General features: G+C 53.3%; 1 protein-coding gene across 8 annotated transcripts in view; it reads right to left on the reverse strand.

Moving 5' to 3' along the window:
- Nucleotides 1-20,352, reverse strand: part of Ppfia4 (PPFI scaffold protein A4) — a 45,818-nt gene that overhangs the window by 11,411 nt on the left and 14,055 nt on the right. For 6 of the 8 annotated variants that reach the window (XR_012912051.1, XR_012912053.1, XR_012912052.1 and 3 more), the window contains exons 4-24: nucleotides 20,165-20,329; nucleotides 19,810-19,884; nucleotides 19,500-19,589; nucleotides 18,763-18,954; nucleotides 18,318-18,464; nucleotides 17,933-18,067; nucleotides 16,462-16,545; nucleotides 16,046-16,177; nucleotides 14,991-15,082; nucleotides 13,045-13,153; nucleotides 11,402-11,613; nucleotides 9,286-9,526; nucleotides 8,887-8,922; nucleotides 8,533-8,666; nucleotides 8,095-8,258; nucleotides 5,428-5,521; nucleotides 4,888-4,969; nucleotides 4,331-4,531; nucleotides 3,904-3,966; nucleotides 3,393-3,419; nucleotides 1,641-1,816 (exon numbers count right to left, since the gene is read on the reverse strand). Coding sequence is in view for 4 of the 8 variants with exons in the window: in XM_075988024.1 (XP_075844139.1) it covers nucleotides 1,641-1,816; nucleotides 3,393-3,419; nucleotides 3,904-3,966; nucleotides 4,331-4,531; nucleotides 4,888-4,969; nucleotides 5,428-5,521; nucleotides 8,095-8,258; nucleotides 8,533-8,666; nucleotides 8,887-8,922; nucleotides 9,286-9,526; nucleotides 11,402-11,613; nucleotides 13,045-13,153; nucleotides 14,991-15,082; nucleotides 16,046-16,177; nucleotides 16,462-16,545; nucleotides 17,933-18,067; nucleotides 18,318-18,464; nucleotides 18,763-18,954; nucleotides 19,500-19,589; nucleotides 19,810-19,884; nucleotides 20,165-20,329 (2,651 nt within the window). In the remaining 4 variants the exon portion in view is untranslated. The remainder of the gene's footprint in view (nucleotides 1-1,640; nucleotides 1,817-3,392; nucleotides 3,420-3,903; nucleotides 3,967-4,330; nucleotides 4,532-4,887; nucleotides 4,970-5,427; nucleotides 5,522-8,094; nucleotides 8,259-8,532; nucleotides 8,667-8,886; nucleotides 8,923-9,285; nucleotides 9,527-11,401; nucleotides 11,614-13,044; nucleotides 13,154-14,990; nucleotides 15,083-16,045; nucleotides 16,178-16,461; nucleotides 16,546-17,932; nucleotides 18,068-18,317; nucleotides 18,465-18,762; nucleotides 18,955-19,499; nucleotides 19,590-19,809; nucleotides 19,885-20,164; nucleotides 20,330-20,352) is intronic. The other 2 variants (XR_012912054.1, XM_075988027.1) reach the window with 1 other exon arrangement.

Genomic DNA, 20,352 nt, shown 5'->3' on the forward strand with positions numbered 1-20,352 from the left:
TCATGAGCTAGCTGGGAAGCAGGCTGGAGGGGCTGTCATGTCCAGGTGGCAGTGTGGCCACGGAGCTGCCCACCTTTCCAAAGAAACCAGAATTCCAGACATCTAGATAGAAATTACTGTTAAAACATTGGCAGCTGGAGAGATGGCTCAGTGGTTAAGAACACTGGCCGCTCTTCCAGAAGACCTTGGTTCAATTCCCAGCACCCACACGGTGACTCATGTCAGCTCCAGAGGATCTGATGTCCCCATCTGGCCTCCACAGGCAATAGGCACACGTGTGGTTCACAGACATACATGCAGGTAGACCACTCATACACAAAAATAATAAAAATTAAAACAAAAACAAAATAATGCCAACTAAATTCATGATTTTTAAAAAACATGGAGGCTAAATAAAATGTATCTCTAAGCCAAATTCTGCTCACAGGCTGCCAGCTTTGGACCTCTGCCATGACAGGTTTGTACAGATCTTCTCAGTCTAAAGAAGACAAGGATTAGATGTCACTCTGCATAAAGGGACAAAGCTGAGGGACTCACATCGGCGACACAAAAGTGTCACGAGCCCATTGCCCCCATGACGGTGCACGGTCCCTCGTGTGTTTGCACACTTAGTCTCCAGATAGTAGTGCTGTTGGAAACGTCACGGGACTCTCAGGCGGTAAAGCCTCAGTAGGAGAAATAAGTCGTGGGGGTGCTTTGGAAGGCTTACAGTCTGGTCTCACTGTTCTTTCTCCATTTCCTGGGTGCAAATGTGATCTAATCAGCCAGCTTCCTGCTCCTGTGCTGTGCTCCCCCTGCCTACTGCCATGTCCTTCCTACCATAATGGTCTGGAACTATAGCCCGAAATAAATCCTTTCTCCACTAAGTTGTTTAGTCAAGGTATTTTTATCACAGCGGCAGGAAAAAAAAAACAATACAGATGCTCAATGCTGGTTATCAATGTAAGGGTATCTGCAATTGTCTAAAAAATGATCCCCAGGGCCCTGGGAGGAATTAATTGATTAGATTATCCTCTAGCCTGTCTTTGAGGGATTATCTTGATTGGGTTAATTGAGATATGAAGTTTTGCCTAAAAGTGGGCAGCACCTTTCCCTGGGCTGGGGTCCTAGACGATAAGTAAAGGAGAAAGCCAGTGAGCATCACGGGCATCTCCCTCTTCTTCCTGACTGCTGGAGAAGAGCGGCCAGCTGCCGTCTTCACTGCTCCGTCATGATGGACTGTACCCCACAACCGAGAGCCAGAATAAGCCCTCCCTTCTCTCGGTTGCTTTAGACAGGATATCTTATAACCTAGAGACATACAGTTCCTCAGTGTCAGAGCCACTGTAAGGCTCCTTGGTGAACACAGAGAATTCAGCAAACCAAAACACAAGCAAGGAAATTCAGAGTCCAGAGGAAACTCTCAAAGAAGATGTTAATGAAAACAACTTGTGCTCTGTGGGTTTAAAAGGGACAGGATCAAATTCACAAACCGCAGAACGAGAGAAGAACATGGGAGAGTTCCATAACAAGGGAAACCTATTACTACCCAGAGTGGGCCCTGGAAAGAGACAAAGGGCCCCTCCATTTCTGAGGACAGAGCCCCAGGGCTTGGGAAGATGCCACACCAAGGAGGTAGCCCCAGCTCCAGCCTGGCTCACCGATGAAAACTGTCCACCATCTTGAGGTGGACCCGCAGGTCCTTCTTGGTGAGGTGATCCAGCATGCGTGCATCCACCAGGCACTCCATGAAGTAACTGCGGTACTGAGGGAGCCCCAGGCTGGGCAGCCATTCATTTCCAATCCACTCGTGATTCATGTCTCCATAGGCCAGGGTCTGGGGACATGAGAAGGGCAGGCTGCTCACCAATACTTTAGCTTATTTGTGAGAAGCGATAGAAGTATTTCAGGATCTCAAAATGACCCAGTTCTGCTCAGGTAGCAACTGTCTACGCCAGCGAAGGAGCGACTGCTCATGGAGTAGAAAACAGTCCTTCCTGCCACATCTGCATGTGTAGTGGTGTGTGGACGACATGCCTCCCTTATGTCAGCTAGTCTCAGAGGCAGGAGAGAGGCCAGGTTCAGTGGGCCTGTAAAGCATGACAGCCTGGCTCTGCGGAATGGCTAGCTCCACAGTCCAGGGAATGATTAAATGTTAGCCGAAGACAGAAAACAAAGCAAGGGACAGTAGCCTGAGCCTGAACAGTCGGTCTGCTTCCCTATGGCCTGCTCAGCACTCCGGGAGTCCTCCGGGCCTTTTGTTGGTGCTCCCACTCCCACGGCCACTCGTCCCACGGTGCCTGCACTACGTGGCGTTACCTCTGGCCGAGAGCAAACGGGCTCCTTGACCACTCAGCTTCAGAGAGGCTCAGTTTCGAGAGCAATCCCCCCCCCCCAGCACCTCTCCCTTACCTGCTAGATGTTTCCAGACTGAAAAGCTCCACTTTAAAAGGAAATTTTACATGCTGATATGTGTAAAACTGCATGTCACATATGTTTCTTACCAAGCACACGAATGAAGAAACCCTCCGTGGTCAGCATCCAAGTCCAGAACTAGTACAGCCTCTGCCTTTCCCTGGACCCCGCTCCCACGCTTTCTCCGCACAAGACTGCTATACTCTATTTCCCACCGTTCTTCTACTCTAAGAGGAAGGGTTTTACACTTACCAGGGGACACATCTGCTAAACAATACATTAGCTGTGTGTGTGTGTGTGTGTGTGTGTGTGTGTGTGTGTGTGTGTGTGTGTGTGATTTTATCAAGTTCATCAAGCCATCAGGATCAACATTTTTTCCTTAACTTTACATTTCTGATTCCTCTAGTGTTGTATCATGAGAACGTGCTGTCTGTCACCAGTGTGCCCAGCGAGTGCAGGCATGGCTGCCCTGCCTCATTCTCCACCACTGCAACAACTATCCCAGACTGTCCCTGTGTTCGTCAACACTGTCCTTAGATCCCATTTAAACTGCTCATTGATGTTATTCCTTTACTCATTTAGAAAGTTTAGAACGTCTGATCTTGTAGATGCTCAATAAAGATGTGCTAACGAGGTAAGCACGAACGAATGAATGATGAATGAAAGGTTCATTCGCCAGAGTGCCCTTTAGCAGGATAAGGAATGGAAGAAGATTGTAAGAATCTAAGTCTCATCGTTCATGAGGAGAGAGTCAAACTGTGAAGTGTCTGGCATGCTGGGGGCCCAGCCCCCCACTGCTCCTCACCTGCCATCCCAAGAAAGCAGAGAAGGAATGAAAATGGAGTTTGGGGACAAAAAGAAGAAACTTTATCCAGGCCTCCACGTGTGACAAGGACATGCACACACTGGACTCGGCCAGCTGGACCGTCCAGGGAGCCTTGTGGAAGGATGCTGCCCTGACCTGAGAGGAGTTCTGGTGAGGGAGGGAGGCGTCTTACCTGGGCCCAGCTGCCCTCCTCACTGTCCTAGCAGGAGCCAGTGCCGCATGTCAGGGAAGACACAAAAGTCAAGAAACCCGGAGCCTCCACCCAGGCTCCCCCAAAAGAGGGGAAAGCCACCCCGGTAGCTCATGGGTGACCAGGGTAAGCTTGCTGGGGCAGTTGAGAAAGCTGGCACATACGTGCATGCTTGTGGTGGGGGTAACAAATTGGTGCGGCCAAACCATGCTTCCATGGTTCCCAGGCTTGACTGGGGGTTAGCACGATGCCAGAAACTCCCATTCTTCCCTCCTTCTCCTCCAAGGACCGAGCCAAGAACAGGGAGCTTGTGACTCAGGCCCATAACGGGGTAGCGCCCCCTGTAGCCCAAAGATGTCAAGGTCTTATGACCCCTGGCGCAGAGCCTCCCACAATCAGGGATGTTAAGTCTCTGCCAGCCCCTCTGGCTTCCCACATTCCTCACTTCATCTTCAGGGCTGTCACTAGTTCCTGGGCCAAGGGGCAGACTCACTGTTTTGGTAGATGTTGCCAGAGTTTCCATCTCTTCATGGGTCACCCAGACATTCCCTGAAGACTGCAGGCAAAGAAGAAAGCATCCTGGTCCTGGATGTGCCCTGCCCCCACCCAGAGCTCCACAGCAGAAGGCCCCAGGTACAACTCTCCCTTCCCCTGACTCCACCCATGGTTTCCCACAGTCCAGTTCTAAGCAGTCCATCCTAGAAACGACCCAGAGACCTGCAACTATTGTCAGGTAGGCATGGAGATAGGGAGGCCATGGGAGCCCCCTAGAATCAACTCTCCTGAAGACCAAAGAGAGCCTTCTGTGGAGATGGGAAGTTAAGGCGGAGTTCAATGTCCCCTCTTCCTGGAGATCAACAGGAGACTGTATAAACACCGTCAGGACCTCTGTAAATTTGAGGGTGAAGGAGGCTACTCACAGTCCTGGAGGTAGGCGGGGCTGAGGGGCTAGTCAGTGACACCATCTCCTGGATGGCCAAGCGGAGCTTGAGCCGGTGCAGGGCATTGCTGATGCCGATTTCCCGCTGGATCTCTGTGTCCGACAGGGCAGACATGATGGCACCACTCTTGACATTGGCCCGGCAGGCCGCCACATACCAGGCAGGCATTCCTACCCAGAGCTGCAGACGTGGGAGCACAGGGGAGCAACTTAGCATCACTAGGATGGTTACTCCTAGGGCAGCCTGATGGAAGAGTCAGTCAGCCTGTGAAAGACTGATGCCTCTATAAGCTGCTCCCTTATTCTTGGTATGACACATACGTGTCTATCTGGGAGAAACACTCTGGTAAAGGTATAGGGACATCATGTCTGCTGCTCAGGAGTCCTCATCCCACCAAACAAAGGTGCAAAGCAAACCCCAAGAGCAGACACAAGAGACTTAAGCTCAGAGAGGACCATCTAGACTTGGGTGGGGATGGGGAGACCACACATGGTCTTCCCCCGAGACCCCCGAGCATCTCCCCTGCCCAGGCTCACCTCCAGCCAGGAGACCACCGTGGGGCCATCCCATTGAGCAAAGGGCATTCCTTTTCGGCGAGCATCTTCAAGCAGCTGGTGTCTTGGGGGGAGGAACAACAGGCTCACTAGTCTTTTTTTCTCTCAACCAGGCTGACTCCTGGGGACCACTCCAGGCTGGGCCAAGAGCTGGCATTCGTACTTCCCCAGCTCCCCACCCTTGAATTCTTCTGCTCTATGCCTGAAGCAATCTGAAACTTCGAAGTGGGGCAGGAACACCCTTCATGCCCACAGTGCTCTCACACCTCACACACACTGACTTAGCCATCTCCATGTGCCCTGGAAGAGAACCACGGGTCCCAGATTACTCTTCAACAGCCCTCCTTGCTTCCTGTTCCCTAGGATCATCCTAAGACCCTGTTCTCAACTCAGGGCCGCTCAGATATGCCCACATGGACCAAGCCTTGCCGGGCTCTGTCTCTCTGAGATCAATCTATGACAAGACATGGGAAGGAAAGCAGCTGGGTGCCTGAGCCACCTGAGGTGGCCTGAGGCTCTTACTTCTTCTTCAGTCGCCGGTCCTTCTCTGCCTGGGTCCCAAGCTTGGCAGGTACCAGTGGTTCCTGAAGACTGAGCTCGGAGTCTGTGAGCAGAACTGAAAGGAAGACATGGACATGTCAACAGCCATTTTGCTTCTGCCTCAGCCTGGACCAAGAAAGCAGGGAAGCAACAACAGATGCCTCCTCGGCACAGAGCACCCCAACCAAGTCTGAAGGGTCCCCACTCATTCCCTGGGCTGTCTCCCAAAGTCTTTGCACTACAGGCAGCCCCAGAGTGACACCAGTTGGTTTATCCCCTGGGGATCCTCAGCCCTAGGAAGTGCTGTCTAGAGGGATGGGCCAGAGTTGTCCCACTCTAGAATCCTAGACAGAGCCCCTGACTTCTCTAAGTCAGGGTGTGAAACACACCCCGGGTAAATATGAATAGACACGGACAAGATTTCAGGAATAACTACCCTGACTTGATAAACTCCTGGGCTATACACAATGCACACCCCTCTTTCTCTCCCTCTCCCTCTCTCCCCACCGCCGCCCTCCCGTGTGTATCTGTCTCCCTCTGCCTTTCCGTCTCTCCTCGCGCCTCCACACATTCATTTCATAGCAGTCTCGCTCTACGTATACTCACTGCACACACACACACACACACACACGCACACGCACACGCACATGCACACACACTGAGTGTGCTCTTGCACACCAGCCTCTTTCTCCAGGTGCATCCACTTGCACAGACTACAAAGGGGAACACTCGCCACTCTCTCCTATGGACAGTCTCCCAGATTCATGATGAAACCCTGGAGAATTCCTGAGAGAGGGCATTGTTACTGATGTCACTGCAGGCCTGGCCGCTCTGGATCACACGGCAGCGGACGTGGAGAGGGCAGAAACTACTCCAAGACACTGACAAGCTTAAGTGTCAGCGCTGTGCAGGGAGAAAGAAATCACACAGCTTCTCACAAGGCGCCTCTGCCACCAAGCAGACTTCCTCAGGCTGGCTCTGCATGCCCTTCTTGCCTGCTTAGCAGCAACACCCACCCTCCCAATCCTCCTCTTCACTCAGATAGCTGTGTTCTGATTCACGCCTTGCCTTCCCGGGGATGTGAAGTCAGGGAAGGTCTATTATGCACTTAGGTCCAAAGGTTCCTTCCTTCTGATCAAGTCCCTCCCCCACTGCTCTGGGGGACTCAGGAGCTGGTCTGGGCTAGCCATCATTCCTCTGCTCCCACCTTTCCACCTCTTCCTCCTCTACTCAAAGACAGTGGCACACACAGGCCTCTTCCCCACATCTTTCCCTTCCTCAAGCTGCACCCTCCCACAATATCCCCTTCTCACCTTAGCTAAATTCTGTAAATCCATAAGCCTCAGCTCAAGAGCTGCCCAGGGAATAAAACCTGTCATCATCCCCAGATCCTCCACAGACAGCTACTGCTGGGTGCTGAAGCATCTAGGCCATCTCTACTATCACAGTGTTATGGAATAATCTCCTGTTTTCCCCTTTTTATCAACTGCCAGGGCCCCTGGAGAGATATGGTGCCACCCCTTGTACTGTGCTGAGCTGGGGTTACTCAGTGTGTGAACAATGGCTGGGGAAATGATGGAAAGAAGAGGAGGGAGAGAAAGGGGAAGAAAGGAAAGAAGCAGTGGAAAAGGAAAGGAGAAAGCAAACGTTTCTGGTGTGCCTCCCATACGCCAAGCATGACTGAAGCTTTGCGCCACCATATGGTGACAGAAGAGTCACCCCTGCTCAACCACTTTCTCCAGGAAAAACGCTACTAGGCCTGAGAATCCCAAGACTCAGGATGCAGAGGCAGGAGGATTACCACGAGTTTAAGGCCACCTTAGGCTATATAGTAAGTACCAGGCCAATGAAGGCTACATAGCAAGACTCTATCTCATACATTCACATGCACGCACGCACACACACACACACACACACACACACACACACACACACAAGCAAATAAACAAAAAACAACAACAAATACATTAAGCTATAATTAGAACCCAGTCTGATAGCTCAGGCCTATAATCCCAGCCATTGAGAAACTGAAGCAGAAGGATCATAAGTTCAAGGCTAGTATGGACTACAGAGTGAATTTCAAGGCCAGCTGGGACAACATAGTGAAACCCAGTCTTAAAATAAACAAAGGGCTAAGGGAGATAGCCCAATGGCAGATCACTTGCCTACTATTTGGGAGGCCCTGAATTCAATCCCTTGTCATGAAATAAACAAACATAGCAGATTTCATCCTGAGTCCTGTGGAAACCAGATGTGCTTAGAAGCAAGTTCTAATGGAGATCCAACTCTTAGGAGCTAGGACAGTTGCCCTGCAGGTCCTAAAATGCACGTCAGGAAAGTTCTAGGGTGGAAGCATCTGCAGGGAGCCAACGTTGACTCCATACAGACTCCCCACTGTGGAATGCCAGGTCAGTGGCCACCAGCCACTGCCTGGCACTTTTAGGCACAGGAACCCACCACCTCCTGAGGTAACCCAGCCCAGCATGACACAGCTCTAAGAAAACCTCCGTCTCTCCAGTCAAAAGTTGTTGGTGTTTGGTTCATATCCAAAAGCCCGAGAGACAGGCAAACAAGGCCGGACAGAGCAGATCCTTCCACTGCTGAAGCCCCAGTGCCCACCCAGCCCTCTGCTGGGAAGGGGGCAGAGACCATGGCCTGTGGCATCCCGGCTCAGCTGGATCAGCCTGCCCTTCTCCTTCTTCCCAAACAGACGGCCAATGGATGACTTGATGCCCTTGCGCTTGGCACCTTTGTGCAGCGAGTCTTGGCTGCTGTTGCTGCTGCTGGGATTGCTGTCCTGACCCTCCAAGGCACTACAGGATGACAGGCAGGAGGGGGTGAGTAAGTAGAAATATACTTCAATGACAGCAAGAGAGGTGGAAGTCAGAGCTCAGGAATGGGTTGAGCATCAGTGCTGGGGTAGGGGTGTGGGGTGTGGCCAAAGCAGGAGACCAAGGAAAATGTGGGAACATCCATCCTTGATGGTGTCCCAAAGAGAAATGAAGCAGTCAAGCACCTAAGGCAGGTGAGACGCAGCCCCGCGGAGGCTGTGGGCCCGAGACTGCATCTGCAGTCTGCTCCACTTACCTCTTGCCTTCTTCTTGACTCAGGGCTGGGTGGCCAAGTTTCTCTAGTCGCAGCGTCCTGGGTGAGGAAGGAGGAGAAGTCTCACATTTTATGGTGGCTTTATCCTCTCGGTTCTCTTCCCGAGACACTGGCGACTGAACAGACAGTGAGGTTGTCAGGGGGTAGAGGAAAAGAGCTGGGGGCCTGCCTACCCAGCCCAGACAAGGCAGAGGATCAGAGAACCGGAGAACGCAGCAGAGGGGCCCTGTGGCCTCTCAAGGTAAAACTCGGACCCCAGGGCTGGGGGCAGAAGCCCAAAGAGAAGGGCCTGGGAGCTGGTAACCCTCTAGTGCCTGGGTGAAAGAAAGCACTCACCAGCAGCTTCCTCCTATGTTTTCTTAGGTCGCTGGGCTGAAAAAGAGAAAGAGAAGAGGGCGAGCCTGCTTAAGGTGGCAGCAGAGGAGCCAGGGACTCACACCAGCCTGGGGAAAGTACCACAGCAGAACAGAGCACCTGGAAGGATAAATCATGGCTCCCTTGAGGAAGAGAGCAGCTGGACAATGGGCATGGCTCTAAGCCTTCTGTCATCATCCAAGGAGGGAGCAGGGAAGATGTTACAAACCCTTTCCTACCCAGAAAGCCATGCTGCTGACCTCGTATGTCATGTCATGGGGGAAAGCATGCCAGCGTGATGGAGAGAGACCAGGCCTCCCGTGTAAACTCCCCAGTACAGGCTTACGGTTCCCAGGCCTCTCAAACACAGCACAGACTCACCAGGGTCATGACCCCCATTCGGTCCAGATCCTGGGCAGCACTTCGAGAGGTGAGCTTGGGTGTGGAGCGGCCACTGAGTGGAGGAGATGCACTGGCCAGGGAGAGGGCGGTCAGAGAGGTGGGAATAGAGCCGCGCTTGCGCAGCTGTGTCAGGTTGAGGGCCTCCATGCTGCCGCTAGTCACACGGGTCTCAATCTCCTCAGCACGAAGCTCAGTGGACTCTTTCTCCTCCTGGATCATCCTGCAGGTCAGCAAACCAGATCTGGCCATTAGTCCAGAAGACCAGGCAGGAGATGGTTCTAGTTGCTTGTACTCATCACCCTAGTACCAAAGGTGGGTAAAAACCTAAGGCACCACCGGGTTTCCATGGTCTCTCTGGCTAGCCACCTTCCCAGCTGAACGAAAGCCATTTCTAGAAAGAGGCATGTTTGTCAATGAACTATAAATCATCTCAGTGGGAATCCCTGGCCTGCCCTGGCCACAGGAGTGACCCTGAGCTGGCTCTTTGCTCTCTTATATCTCAGCTTCTCAACAGATGCCATATTTGGGCTCATCTTTGTCAGGAATGCGCAAGCAGAGTTGGTTTTTTGGGTTTTTTTTGTTTTTTTAATTAATGCCAGCTCCTAGTGATATTTCCTCTGTTCCACTGAGAATGAGAGACACAGGGAGATGGTGTGTTGTGCCTGAGGGGTGCGCAGAGAGAGGGGTATATGCACATTTACACACACTGAAGCAAAGGCCACAGCTGTGCTTCAAAGAGAGGAATATGTCCTTACTCTGAGATGACTCCTCTCCCACTCCGAAGCCATTTAAATGCCTTTTCTTTGGGGGGGGGGGGATGGTTGTGGTGCTGAACAAGAGCTATGCCTATGGCTGTGATGATGAACAGCTCTCCCTACGGCTGTGATGATGGACGGCAGCTATGCCTACGGCTGTGATGATGGACAGGAGCTATGCCTACGGCTGTGATGATAGACAGGAGCTCTCCCTACGGCTGTGATGATGGACGGGAGCTATGCCTACGACTGTGATGATGGACGGGAGCTATGCCTACGGCTGTGATGATGGACAGGAGCTATGCCTACGGCTGTGATGATGGACAGCAGCTATGCCTACGGCTGTGATGATGGACAGCAGCTATGCCTACGGCTGTGATGATGGACGGCAGCTATGCCTACGGCTGTGATGATGGACGGGAGCTATGCCTACGACTGTGATGATGGACGGCAGCTATGCCTACGACTGTGATGATGGACAGCAGCTATGCCTACGGCTGTGATGATGGACGGCAGCTATGCCTACGGCTGTGATGATGGACAGGAGCTATGCCTACAGCTGTGATGATGGACGGCAGCTATGCCTACGGCTGTGATGATGGACAGGAGCTATGCCTACAGCTGTGATGATGGACGGCAGCTATGCCTACGGCTGTGATGATGGACGGCAGCTATGCCTACAGCTGTGATGATGGACGGCAGCTATGCCTACAGGCGTGATGATGGACCTAGCCCTACAGATTACTCTGTAGAGTTAACACTGGAGTCTTGTTTTAACATGTGTGTCTTGATGCTGATTTCTCAAATTTGGAAGTCTGACCTCAGCAGCCTGTCCATTTTACCTCACTGCATGACAGTGACATAAATAAGCTCACTAAGAAGGGCAGGATAAGGTAAGGGTTTCGACAACTTCCCTGTCTCTGCTTCTATCTGACATCTCCTTAGAGATGAAACGCATGCCACTGGGGCATTTCTACCTGAGCTTGGATCCTGACTCAGCCACTTATCGTGTGGCTTTGAGCACTGACTGTAACACTGACGAAGCTCCCACCCTTAGCTGGCTTTGTCACAGTTGCACTGAATGCCAGGAGCACAGGCAGCTCTATCTTCCCAAGCCCTGCCATCTCCCAGCCTGGAGAGGAAAGACATCACCAAGAGTCATCTGTAGCCCTGACCCTCTGGGATCAGTATTAGTCCAAACCCTTGTCTGATGCCTATAAAGCATCCCAGGATTGTGGTCCTAAACTGTAAGACAGGACAGAAGCCAATACTTTAACTGTATGCCCCAACACAGAGAGCCCCACCTCCCAGGCACCTTGCAAACTTCACCCCTACCCCACCTGATTTCCTGGTTGATGGCATCCAGCTGCTCCTGCAGCATCATGGCCAGGGTCTGGGCATCAGAGTGGCCACCAGGTGAGACGACATCAACTTGAGTGCCCACCAAGCCCCCAGGTTCATCCTCATCCACATCAGAGATCTCAGGGTCACTGTCAAAGGCAGGGGTGGTAGTGGTGGCCAACACCCCTGGCAGTGGTGATGCCTTCCAGTCCTTAGCAAACAAAAGGAGCAGCAATAAGATCCCCGAATAGCTAGGCAGTAGGACACGCTACCTTCATCCCACGGCATCAGCATCTCTGGAAGCCAGCTGAAAAATGGGCCAGAGAAGGGCTCTAACACAGCCTCTCTGATCCAGGATCCCAGGGTCCCCCTTGGGGCTATGTTCTAATCACTGCCTACTTTATGCGGAGCTCCTGGGTGACTGCTGTGTTCTTGTAAACAGCAAAGAGCCAGGAGAGGTAGAAAAGGAGAGGCCTCAGACTGTGATCAGACTCACCTGCTTCCTACATGCCTGCCTCCCTACATGCCTGCCTCCTCCCTACATGCCTGCCTCCTCCCTACATGCCTGCCTCCTCCCTACATGCCTGCCTCCTCCCTACATGCCTGCCTCCTCCCTACATGCCTGCCTCCTCCCTACATGCCTGCCTCCTCCCTACATGCCTGCCTCCTCCCTACATGCCTGCCTCCTCCCTACATGCCTGCCTCCTCCCTACATGCCTGCCTCCTCCCTACATGCCTGCCTCCTCCCTACATGCCTGCCTCCTCCCTACATGCCTGCCTCCTCCCTACATGCCAGTCTCCTCCCTACATGCCTGCCTCCTCCCTACATGCCTGTCTCCTCCCTACATGCCTGCCTCCCTACATGCCTATTTGCTTGCTTTTTCTTTATTCTGCCTTCCTTCCTTCCTTTTTCTTTCTTTCTGGGGACTTGCCATGTTGCCCCAACTGGCTCACAATTCTCCTGCCTCAGTTTTCCAAGTATGCTAATACACCTACTCACCAAACTCAGCCCAGGTAATTCTCAGAGGTGAAGGAAGATAAATCTTCCCCCATCAGATTAGTGTTCCCTCCTTCTCCGCCCACACTTCCTGGAACCCCAGGACGTGTGAGGATTAACAACTGGAGGGCAGTGGCTCTTGTCTGCTCCTTAGCTTCTCTCACTGTTGTCATCCCGCCTCCCCGCCACCTCCCTGGGGCAACTCAGAAACTGGCAGCTGCTTCTCAGGTGCCATTCCCCAAGGCCAGCTAATCTGTCATCGCTCCCTCCTTTCCACTATAAGCCACGCTTTTGTTCCAGGAAGCTTGTTAATTCCATTTTGCCCCTGCAACCCTCTCTTGGTCACCAGAAATGAACAATGCACACCCAGGCACACGCGCACAAGCTGTAGTGGGGCCTCAGGGACCACTGGCGGTCTTCCACCCCTACCTCTCGCCCACCAGGAGGTTGAGGAAAGGGGGGGCGACAGCTGTTGCAGCTGACAAGAGCCCCAACCCTAAGGCTGCAGCTGTCATTGACAGGGGAGAAGGCCGGGCAAGGCTTTGCACCACACGCCAGTCGTCTGTGTAACTGGAGCCAGACACACGGCCGAACTAACCCCAAACTCCCCAGGGAGACCCACACACACGTCCCTCCACCCCTTACCTTGGCAGACTCTTCCCTCAGCACCGCATAGCGCCGATGCAGACCCGGGGGTGCGTGTGTGGCTGCACTCGGAGAGAACCGCACGTCTGATGCACTGCCCACGTGTGACCTTGAGTGGCAGGAGGGAAAAGATGAGCCCTGAAGACTGACAGCCCCAGTTTACACTCAGAGGGCCCCACGACTGGGGAATGGCCAGTTTGGAGAGAAGCAACCTGGAACACAGCTGTCTCAAACATCAGAAGAGCTGCCATGGAAGCCCAAGGCTCCACTTACGCCCTGGAGCTCAGGGATCAAATTGACCCAGGGGAAAAAGCTGTAGGGAGCAGTGGTCCATTCTGCATAAGCAGGATTCCTCCTGACAAGAAGTGGATTAGGATGCTTTCAAAAAGTTGAGCTCCCTGTCAGAGAAGCATTCAAGTGGAGGACCTCAAGCTTTGTGACAGCAGCCATGCAGGACGGCTTTTGGCCTGGGGGACAAAGAGGAATCCAAAGAGATGAGCTCTTGGGGCCTTTTAACTCTGAGGCTCTTCACTTCTGGTGTTCTCTCTAGCAACCCTCTCCAGGCCTCCTGACAATCTGAACTGAACACCTGGATAAAATTCAACCCAGATGTGTCATTTGCATCCCCAGGAAACCCTGGAGAACCTTGTAGCAACATCACAGGTACAGGCTAGAGAATCCATTCTGCCTTCCCCAGATGTCTGTTCCAGGCACAGATTTTAGGGTCCCAGGGATAATGTCTGAGGTATCTAGAAGGCCCCTCTGCGACACTTCCACTCTGTCTTCTCAGCTCAGAAGCCTTGATGGAGCCCAGTACAGAGAAGCAATGGAGCCTACAATCCATACCGTGCAGCTGGGAAGAGGGAGCTCCTACCCAGCTCCCCCACCTCAGTTCTGTGAAGAGTCAGTGACTCTATGGACAAAGCCAAGAACTCCTAGTCAGCAAGGAAAGCAAGCAGTAGCAAAGGCTTGGTGAGCTCTGGGTAGTTCTCTCATTGAGAGCCTTCTCCATCTGGTCAACCAACAGGAAAGGAGAAATTGGAACAATCCCAGCTCCCTTCTCTTCATCCCCCTCCTGACACAAGAGTAGAATTCCTGGTGAACTTCCATGTCTACCAGCTCAGACCTCCAGAGCCTCTCACCTCCAGTCCAGCATCCTTTTCCCTCACCGAAGCTCTGTCCATCCACACACATACATGTAGGCTTAGTCACCTTCCTAATAGCTAATGTCCACTTCCCTGACGCATCAGAGCACGGGATGAAGGGAATGGCATGTCTAAGAGACTCTGATTTACAGAGACAACCAGGAACCGAGAACATTCAGCAGTAGCATCCAGTCATCTTGCTCCTCAGCCTACCTCGCTGAACTGAGAACTGAGTTCAGTGCCAACTGCTTCACACAGTACGGCTGCAAGCCCCACTCAGCACGTCTTACAGTGCTTTTGGGTAAAGGGATGCCGTGGCCACAGAAGTAACCCAGCATCTCAACTTCCGACAGGAAGGAGTGTTTGCGGCTCCATTTCACCCCCCCCCCCCATGTCTCTCTGTCCGCTGGCTCCTACTTGAACTTGGGTGGTCCTTGGCTCTCAAACAGCAATCCTAAAAATGGTGTCTCAAGAACTCCAGTGAGAAGTAAACTCTACAGAGGGCCCTGTGGGATGGGGAGAGGGGGGTGACCTCTGGCAAAGATCCCAGAAGCACACACTACTCCCACAGCTGAGAAGCAGCACCATTAATTCCTTGCCTTTCAGCGCCCCCTGGAGGATATGTGCTCCCCTCCTAAGTGTCCACATGAGCTGAAGGACTGGCCAAGAGCTCTGAGCCCCAGTGTCCCATCCTGAATAGAGACTCTGAGGTCCTGGGCAGTGTTTTGGTGAGGGAATCTCCTTTCTCAAGGTCCACCCAGGACCAGTACCCAGCATGCACTGAGTCCCACACTCTAGTACCTGGAGTGGATGCCATCCACAAACGGCCCCCCTCGGCCCTTCAGTTGGTCCACCTCTTGGCGCAGCTTCTCAATCTCTTCAGACAGGCGACCCTGTGCCAGGCAGATCCAGGGTGGAACGGGGCCAGGGAGGGGCAGAGAGGGAAGAGTGGAAGTCAGGGAGGGGCAAAGAGGGCACTAGAGTTGTGGAAAGTAGAAGAATGCCCTGCAAAGTCCAAAGTCAAGGGCTCCACACGGGGCCCAGATGACAACAAAGAAAGAAGCGTGACTGGAAAATGAGCAGGGGATTGACAGAGGGGCCAGGCCAGAAACGGACCCTGCCTAGAGAAGACGTCTACAGCCAGTTGACCCCTCAGTGCCAGACAAATGCAAGGCAAATGGAGCCGGGCAGCAGAGGGGACCAGGCTTTTGTGGCACACACTGCTAAGGCCAGTGGCTGCAGCTCCCAGCATGTAGGACTCTGTCCAGAGTACAGCCAACCCCATGGCGGATATCAATGACCTCCGTTTCTCCAGCCTCTGCATGGATAAAGCGTATGCACAGTCAGTAGCTTCTGTGTTGGACAACAGTGGAGGGCGATGGTATGATGTGTGCATGAACTAAGAGAAGCCAGCATCGAGCAGCTGCGCGAACACCAGGCATCGTGCCTGGGGCCCTCCCACGCGGGCAGGGCTAGCCAGCAGCTAGGTACCCTGTGGTAGTGCAGCTCTCCTATGTCCTGCTGGGAGCTCTCCAACTCCTGTACCAACGTGTTCTGAGGGAGAGCAGCTGTGAACTGGGAGCCCTGACTGGCCAGTGACCCTGCTCTCAGTCACCTCTCCAAGCCCACCCCTCCAGGACAGCATGACCTTCCCTGACCGGAAACGCTCCTCCTTTCCCCAGCTGTGGCCCAGCTGACCTTTACTGCTGTCCTTTATAATCCCTGCCCCCTCGTCACACACTGCCACATCCCAAGCCTACTCTTCTAGCCAGCTGGGCTCCATCTTGACTCGGTCCTTTCAGGCAGCCATAGCCCCATGCTCACCCTGCCCACCCAGCATACCCAAACCCCCTCACCTTCTCCTCCAGGGCAGCCATTCGTTCCTTGAGGTGGAGCTGCAGGCGCTCATTGGACTCACTGAGCAGACGGTCCACGGTGTCTGACAGTCGCTTGTTGTGGTCTTCGTTCATCTTCTCCCGCTGACGCACCTGCGCAGCCCACCCATCATCTTGTGCTAGGCCACCTCAAGACTTTGTCACCACCCACCTCCAGAACTATCCATTTCCACCCGGGTTCTATGCCTATCACTGTCCCCTTATCTGCCCCCAGGGACTCTTCAGTTCTTCCAACCAGCTCCTCCCTAACTGTGAGCCACCTCTTGCCCCATGCAAGCTCTTTCCCTGGCCATCCCTTCTTCTGTGTCCCTCCACAGACCATCCCATATCCTGCCCTGGAGACAGAGGAGGCCAAGATGACTGACTGGTGCCCTCACCCTTGCCAGCTCCTGGTTCTTCTCTTCCAGCTGCCCTTCCAGCTGTCGCAGGTGTTCCTCAATGTTACCATGGCGTTCCTCAGCCTAGGTGCAGGGACAGTCAGCCAGCCACCTTGGAGATCTTTGTTCCTTCTGCTCAAGCCCCATAGGCCACATACCCTGGTGTCAAGGCGGTCTTGGGGATCAGGGTCTCAGGTGCCACAGAAACCAAGCTCCATCCTGCCATCTTGGAGCAGGCCCATTGTCACCTTTGCCCATCTCCTTCCTGCTCAGAGCTAACCTTAAAATGTATGCCCATCGGACCCTCGCAAGGACTAAAGGAAACATCCCTGGTAAACGTGGAAGTACAAGAAGCATGCCATGATGCTAGCCTCACGATGGCTATTACCTATACTACTAAAGAAGCCCAGGTGAAGCTTCTCCCTTCCTGGCTACTATTTCCAGAGATGGAGGCCCTGTCATGTTCTGCTTACAAGGTCCCCAGAACTTTGCATCCCTTACAGTCAGAAAACCCTTCCTTAAGATCCCACTGCTATGACTCACTGGAAAACATTAATCCCGCAGCCCACCCCTTCTTCTCAGTTTTTGCTCAGCATCCCACACACAGCATCTTCGACTGTAATTTAAATCTGGCGCCCAATTGGAGGTCTGAAAAGACTGCACTGACTACCCTAGCCAACTCCACCATCAGAAGTCAGGAAACTGAGGCCCAGCTAGGGAGACGTTAACTTCTCTCAGGTCACAGAGCCAGTCAGAGCAGGAGCAGACGTGGCCCTGGGTCTTCAGAGGCACAGTCAAGGCCGTAAGCAAAGCTGTACGTCCAGTCCTTGGGGCAGCCATCTGCCACACTAGAAGTCTCTAAACGTCAAGCTCTGGGTCAGGCTCCAGGGTCTGGAGGTAGCTGCGGTGATCACACATTAGCACCACCTCCGGAAGCTTCCCGCCAGTTAGGACTCCTAAATTTCTTGATTACAATACCATATCTCTAGGTCCATGCACTTACTCCTCTCTTCCAGAGTCCACTGTTTCTAGCCTGCATACCTCTCGGAGACTATTGCCACAGAAAGCTACCTCTCTGTTAGGTAGAATTATATCCACCTTTAATTCATCCTACAGCTACAGCTTTTCAGGCAACCAGAGCTGGCCTCTGTGTCTAGAATGTTTCAGTTTGGTAAAGAAAGATGCACTCAGCCTAAAATTCTACCTGCTGCCCCTTCAGGGATATGCAAATTTTAATGGTATCTCCTCTGGGGTTTCATCTTTCCAGATGAAAATCCTATAACCCCAAACAAAAAGATGTATCAGCTGGAAAAATACAGATGATGCTCACATTGGGGAGCAACTCCCTGGCCTGGCCTGGCCTGGCCTGGCCCAGCCTGATATGCCTCCCTCTCTCCTCATAGTCTGCCTGGCTCCGCAAGAGCCTCAGACACAGGAGATGGTGAAGATCTCAAACCCCTGGCCCACTTGCCTTGGTGAGGGCCGCAATCCTCTGAGCCAGCTCAGCCTCCACCTCTGGCAGAGTCTCTGCCTTACGCATTGTCTGCTGCAGCTTCTGCTCAGCCACTTCCAGGAGCTCCTGCAGGTGCCGGGCCTTCTCCTCACACTGGTAGTACAGAGAGGAAAACAAGTCAAGAAAGAATGCCAGGTCCCCTCCTCCACCCCAGTCACAACAGAGAGCAGGTGGCCACCAAAAGAATCTTGGTTCTTTCCTGTCCAAGGCGCCAGACTTCCTCTTCCCCAAGTGAACTTGCAGAATCCCAGGGGCTCCTGGCCACCAAGGAATAGTTTCCCCAGGACCATCAGGACCCCTAGGGTCAGATACAATGTCACCCGACTCCATCTAGTGGAGTTACCTGGCGGTGCAGGGACTCCTTGTTAGCCAGCTCATTCTCTAGTTTGTCATTGAGGTCATGAATGGATGTGGCTTCTCGCTGGGCAGCCAAGTAGCGCTTCTCCAGTGTGGTGATCCGCTCTTCCATGTCCTCCTTCTGAGCGAGAGCCTGGTGGAGCGGAGGGTATAAGGAGGAGGGTCACCCGTTTTTCTCTGCCCATCACATAGCTGCACCTCCCCGACTGCAGCTGATGGCCATAGCCCAGAAAGGGCCGTGATCTGTACTCACCTTTCAGTTTCTGGCCTTGACCCCACCCTCCCATCTTCTTCCTCACAGTGGAACCTGCCAAGGGCTCAGTCTAACCCTGCTCAGCTGTCGCCTGGACCTCTGTTCACACCCTCCTGAGTGCCAACACCTGTACCCAGCCAGACGCAGTTGCTGGGAGCAGGCCTGGGCCCTTGCCCACCTCTCGGAGGTCCCGCTGATGCTTGCTGCTCAGCTCCTCAGACTTTATGAGGTCTCGGCGGGCTGTGCCCAGGTCCTCCTCAAGCTCAGTCACAGTTGCACTCAGGGTGACCAGTCGCTCACGGGCCTGGCTCAATTCGTAGTTCTGCTTCTCCAAGAGTCCTTGTAGCTCTTCCACCCGGCCAGTGTCATCCTCCAGGGACAGTGGACCATCAGCCAAGGAGCCAGAGAATCCCACACCCTACCCTGCTCCATCCCAGGGAGGCTGGGAGGAAGGAGCACATGCCCACAGGTCACAGCTCTGTCCACACATTAGAGCTCAGGTCCAGATATACTTTCTTCCCTCTGAACCAAGAAGCTCACTCCTGATAATGGGCAAACACCCTCGCTCTTCTATGCTATCTCTAGCTCCTAGTTTTTCCTTTTAGCTCTGCCTCTTGTAACCCAGGAAGGGACAGATTAAAGGAAGAAAGGCTCAGAGACAGAAGGAACCCTGCCTGATTTCTACACACAGAGAAGATGTGTGGACGTGTGCACTATACGCATCAGCACTAAACTGAAAATCTATAGATTACTTTGCTACTTTGCTAGGAAGTGAGGAGGAGAAAGAAAAGCAGGAATATCATGAAGAGCCTCAAGTCTAACTCAAGCAGTATCCTACTGAACCTAGGCATGCAGAACCTCCCATTCCTGTCTTGGGGACTCCAGGCTCCTTCTGAACAACTCCCCATTACCCACTTTCCACAGGCGTTTTGGTCCCAGCTCCATGGCCCCTTCTTCTTCTGCCACTCCATCTCGAACTCCTACCCCCTGCTGCAGGGCAGATACCTAGAAAACACAGCAACCACCACCACCCCCAAAAGATAATAAGTCAAAGAAGAGACTTCCTGCACATTCCACACCTCCTGGGAAGACATGCCTGGTCTAGCTTCAGCTACCGGCACCCAGCCACAGCAGGCAGAGATCTGAGGAGCACGGTGAAACAGAGAGGGTAGGCAGCCAGCCGGATTTCTCAGAACTACAGGGCAGACCCAGTCGGGCAGCTTACCTGCTGATGAGCTCCTGCCAGCTGCTCCTCTAAGGTGGTGACCCGCTCTAGAGCTGCCCGGAGCCGTTCTCGTACCTGCCCAGGGGAAGGAGAGATGGAGGGAGAAAGCTTGGCCCCCACAGAACTTACTCTGGGGCTCCGTCTGCCTCTGTCAGGCATGGGAAAACACGGAGGGCCTGTGGAGAGGCAAAGGCCCCGGAGAGAACCTAGTAGGGCTGGAAACTAGGCCAGTGGTAGGAGAGGTCCTGGGGCTGGGGACAAGTTCCCTGACACCAAGTGTGGAGATCCCAGGAAGGAGCACAGGAGACTCGGGGAAGCCTGGATGGACTGTGAGAAGGGGAGAGTAGGTGGGTACCTTCTCATCCAGGGCCTTGTGATGCTCAAATAATGACTTAAGGGCCTTCAGCACCTCCACCTCACTGGAGACACCCGAAGGGGACTGGGCCTGGCGCTTTACCACCGTCATCCGCAGGGACCGCTCATGGCGGGACACCAGACATTCCAGATGTTCCAGAAGCAGCTGGCAGAGAGCAGGGGAGGGCA

This window comes from Microtus pennsylvanicus, chromosome 10 (assembly GCF_037038515.1).
Source record: "Microtus pennsylvanicus isolate mMicPen1 chromosome 10, mMicPen1.hap1, whole genome shotgun sequence".
Taxonomy (NCBI): domain Eukaryota; kingdom Metazoa; phylum Chordata; class Mammalia; order Rodentia; family Cricetidae; genus Microtus; species Microtus pennsylvanicus.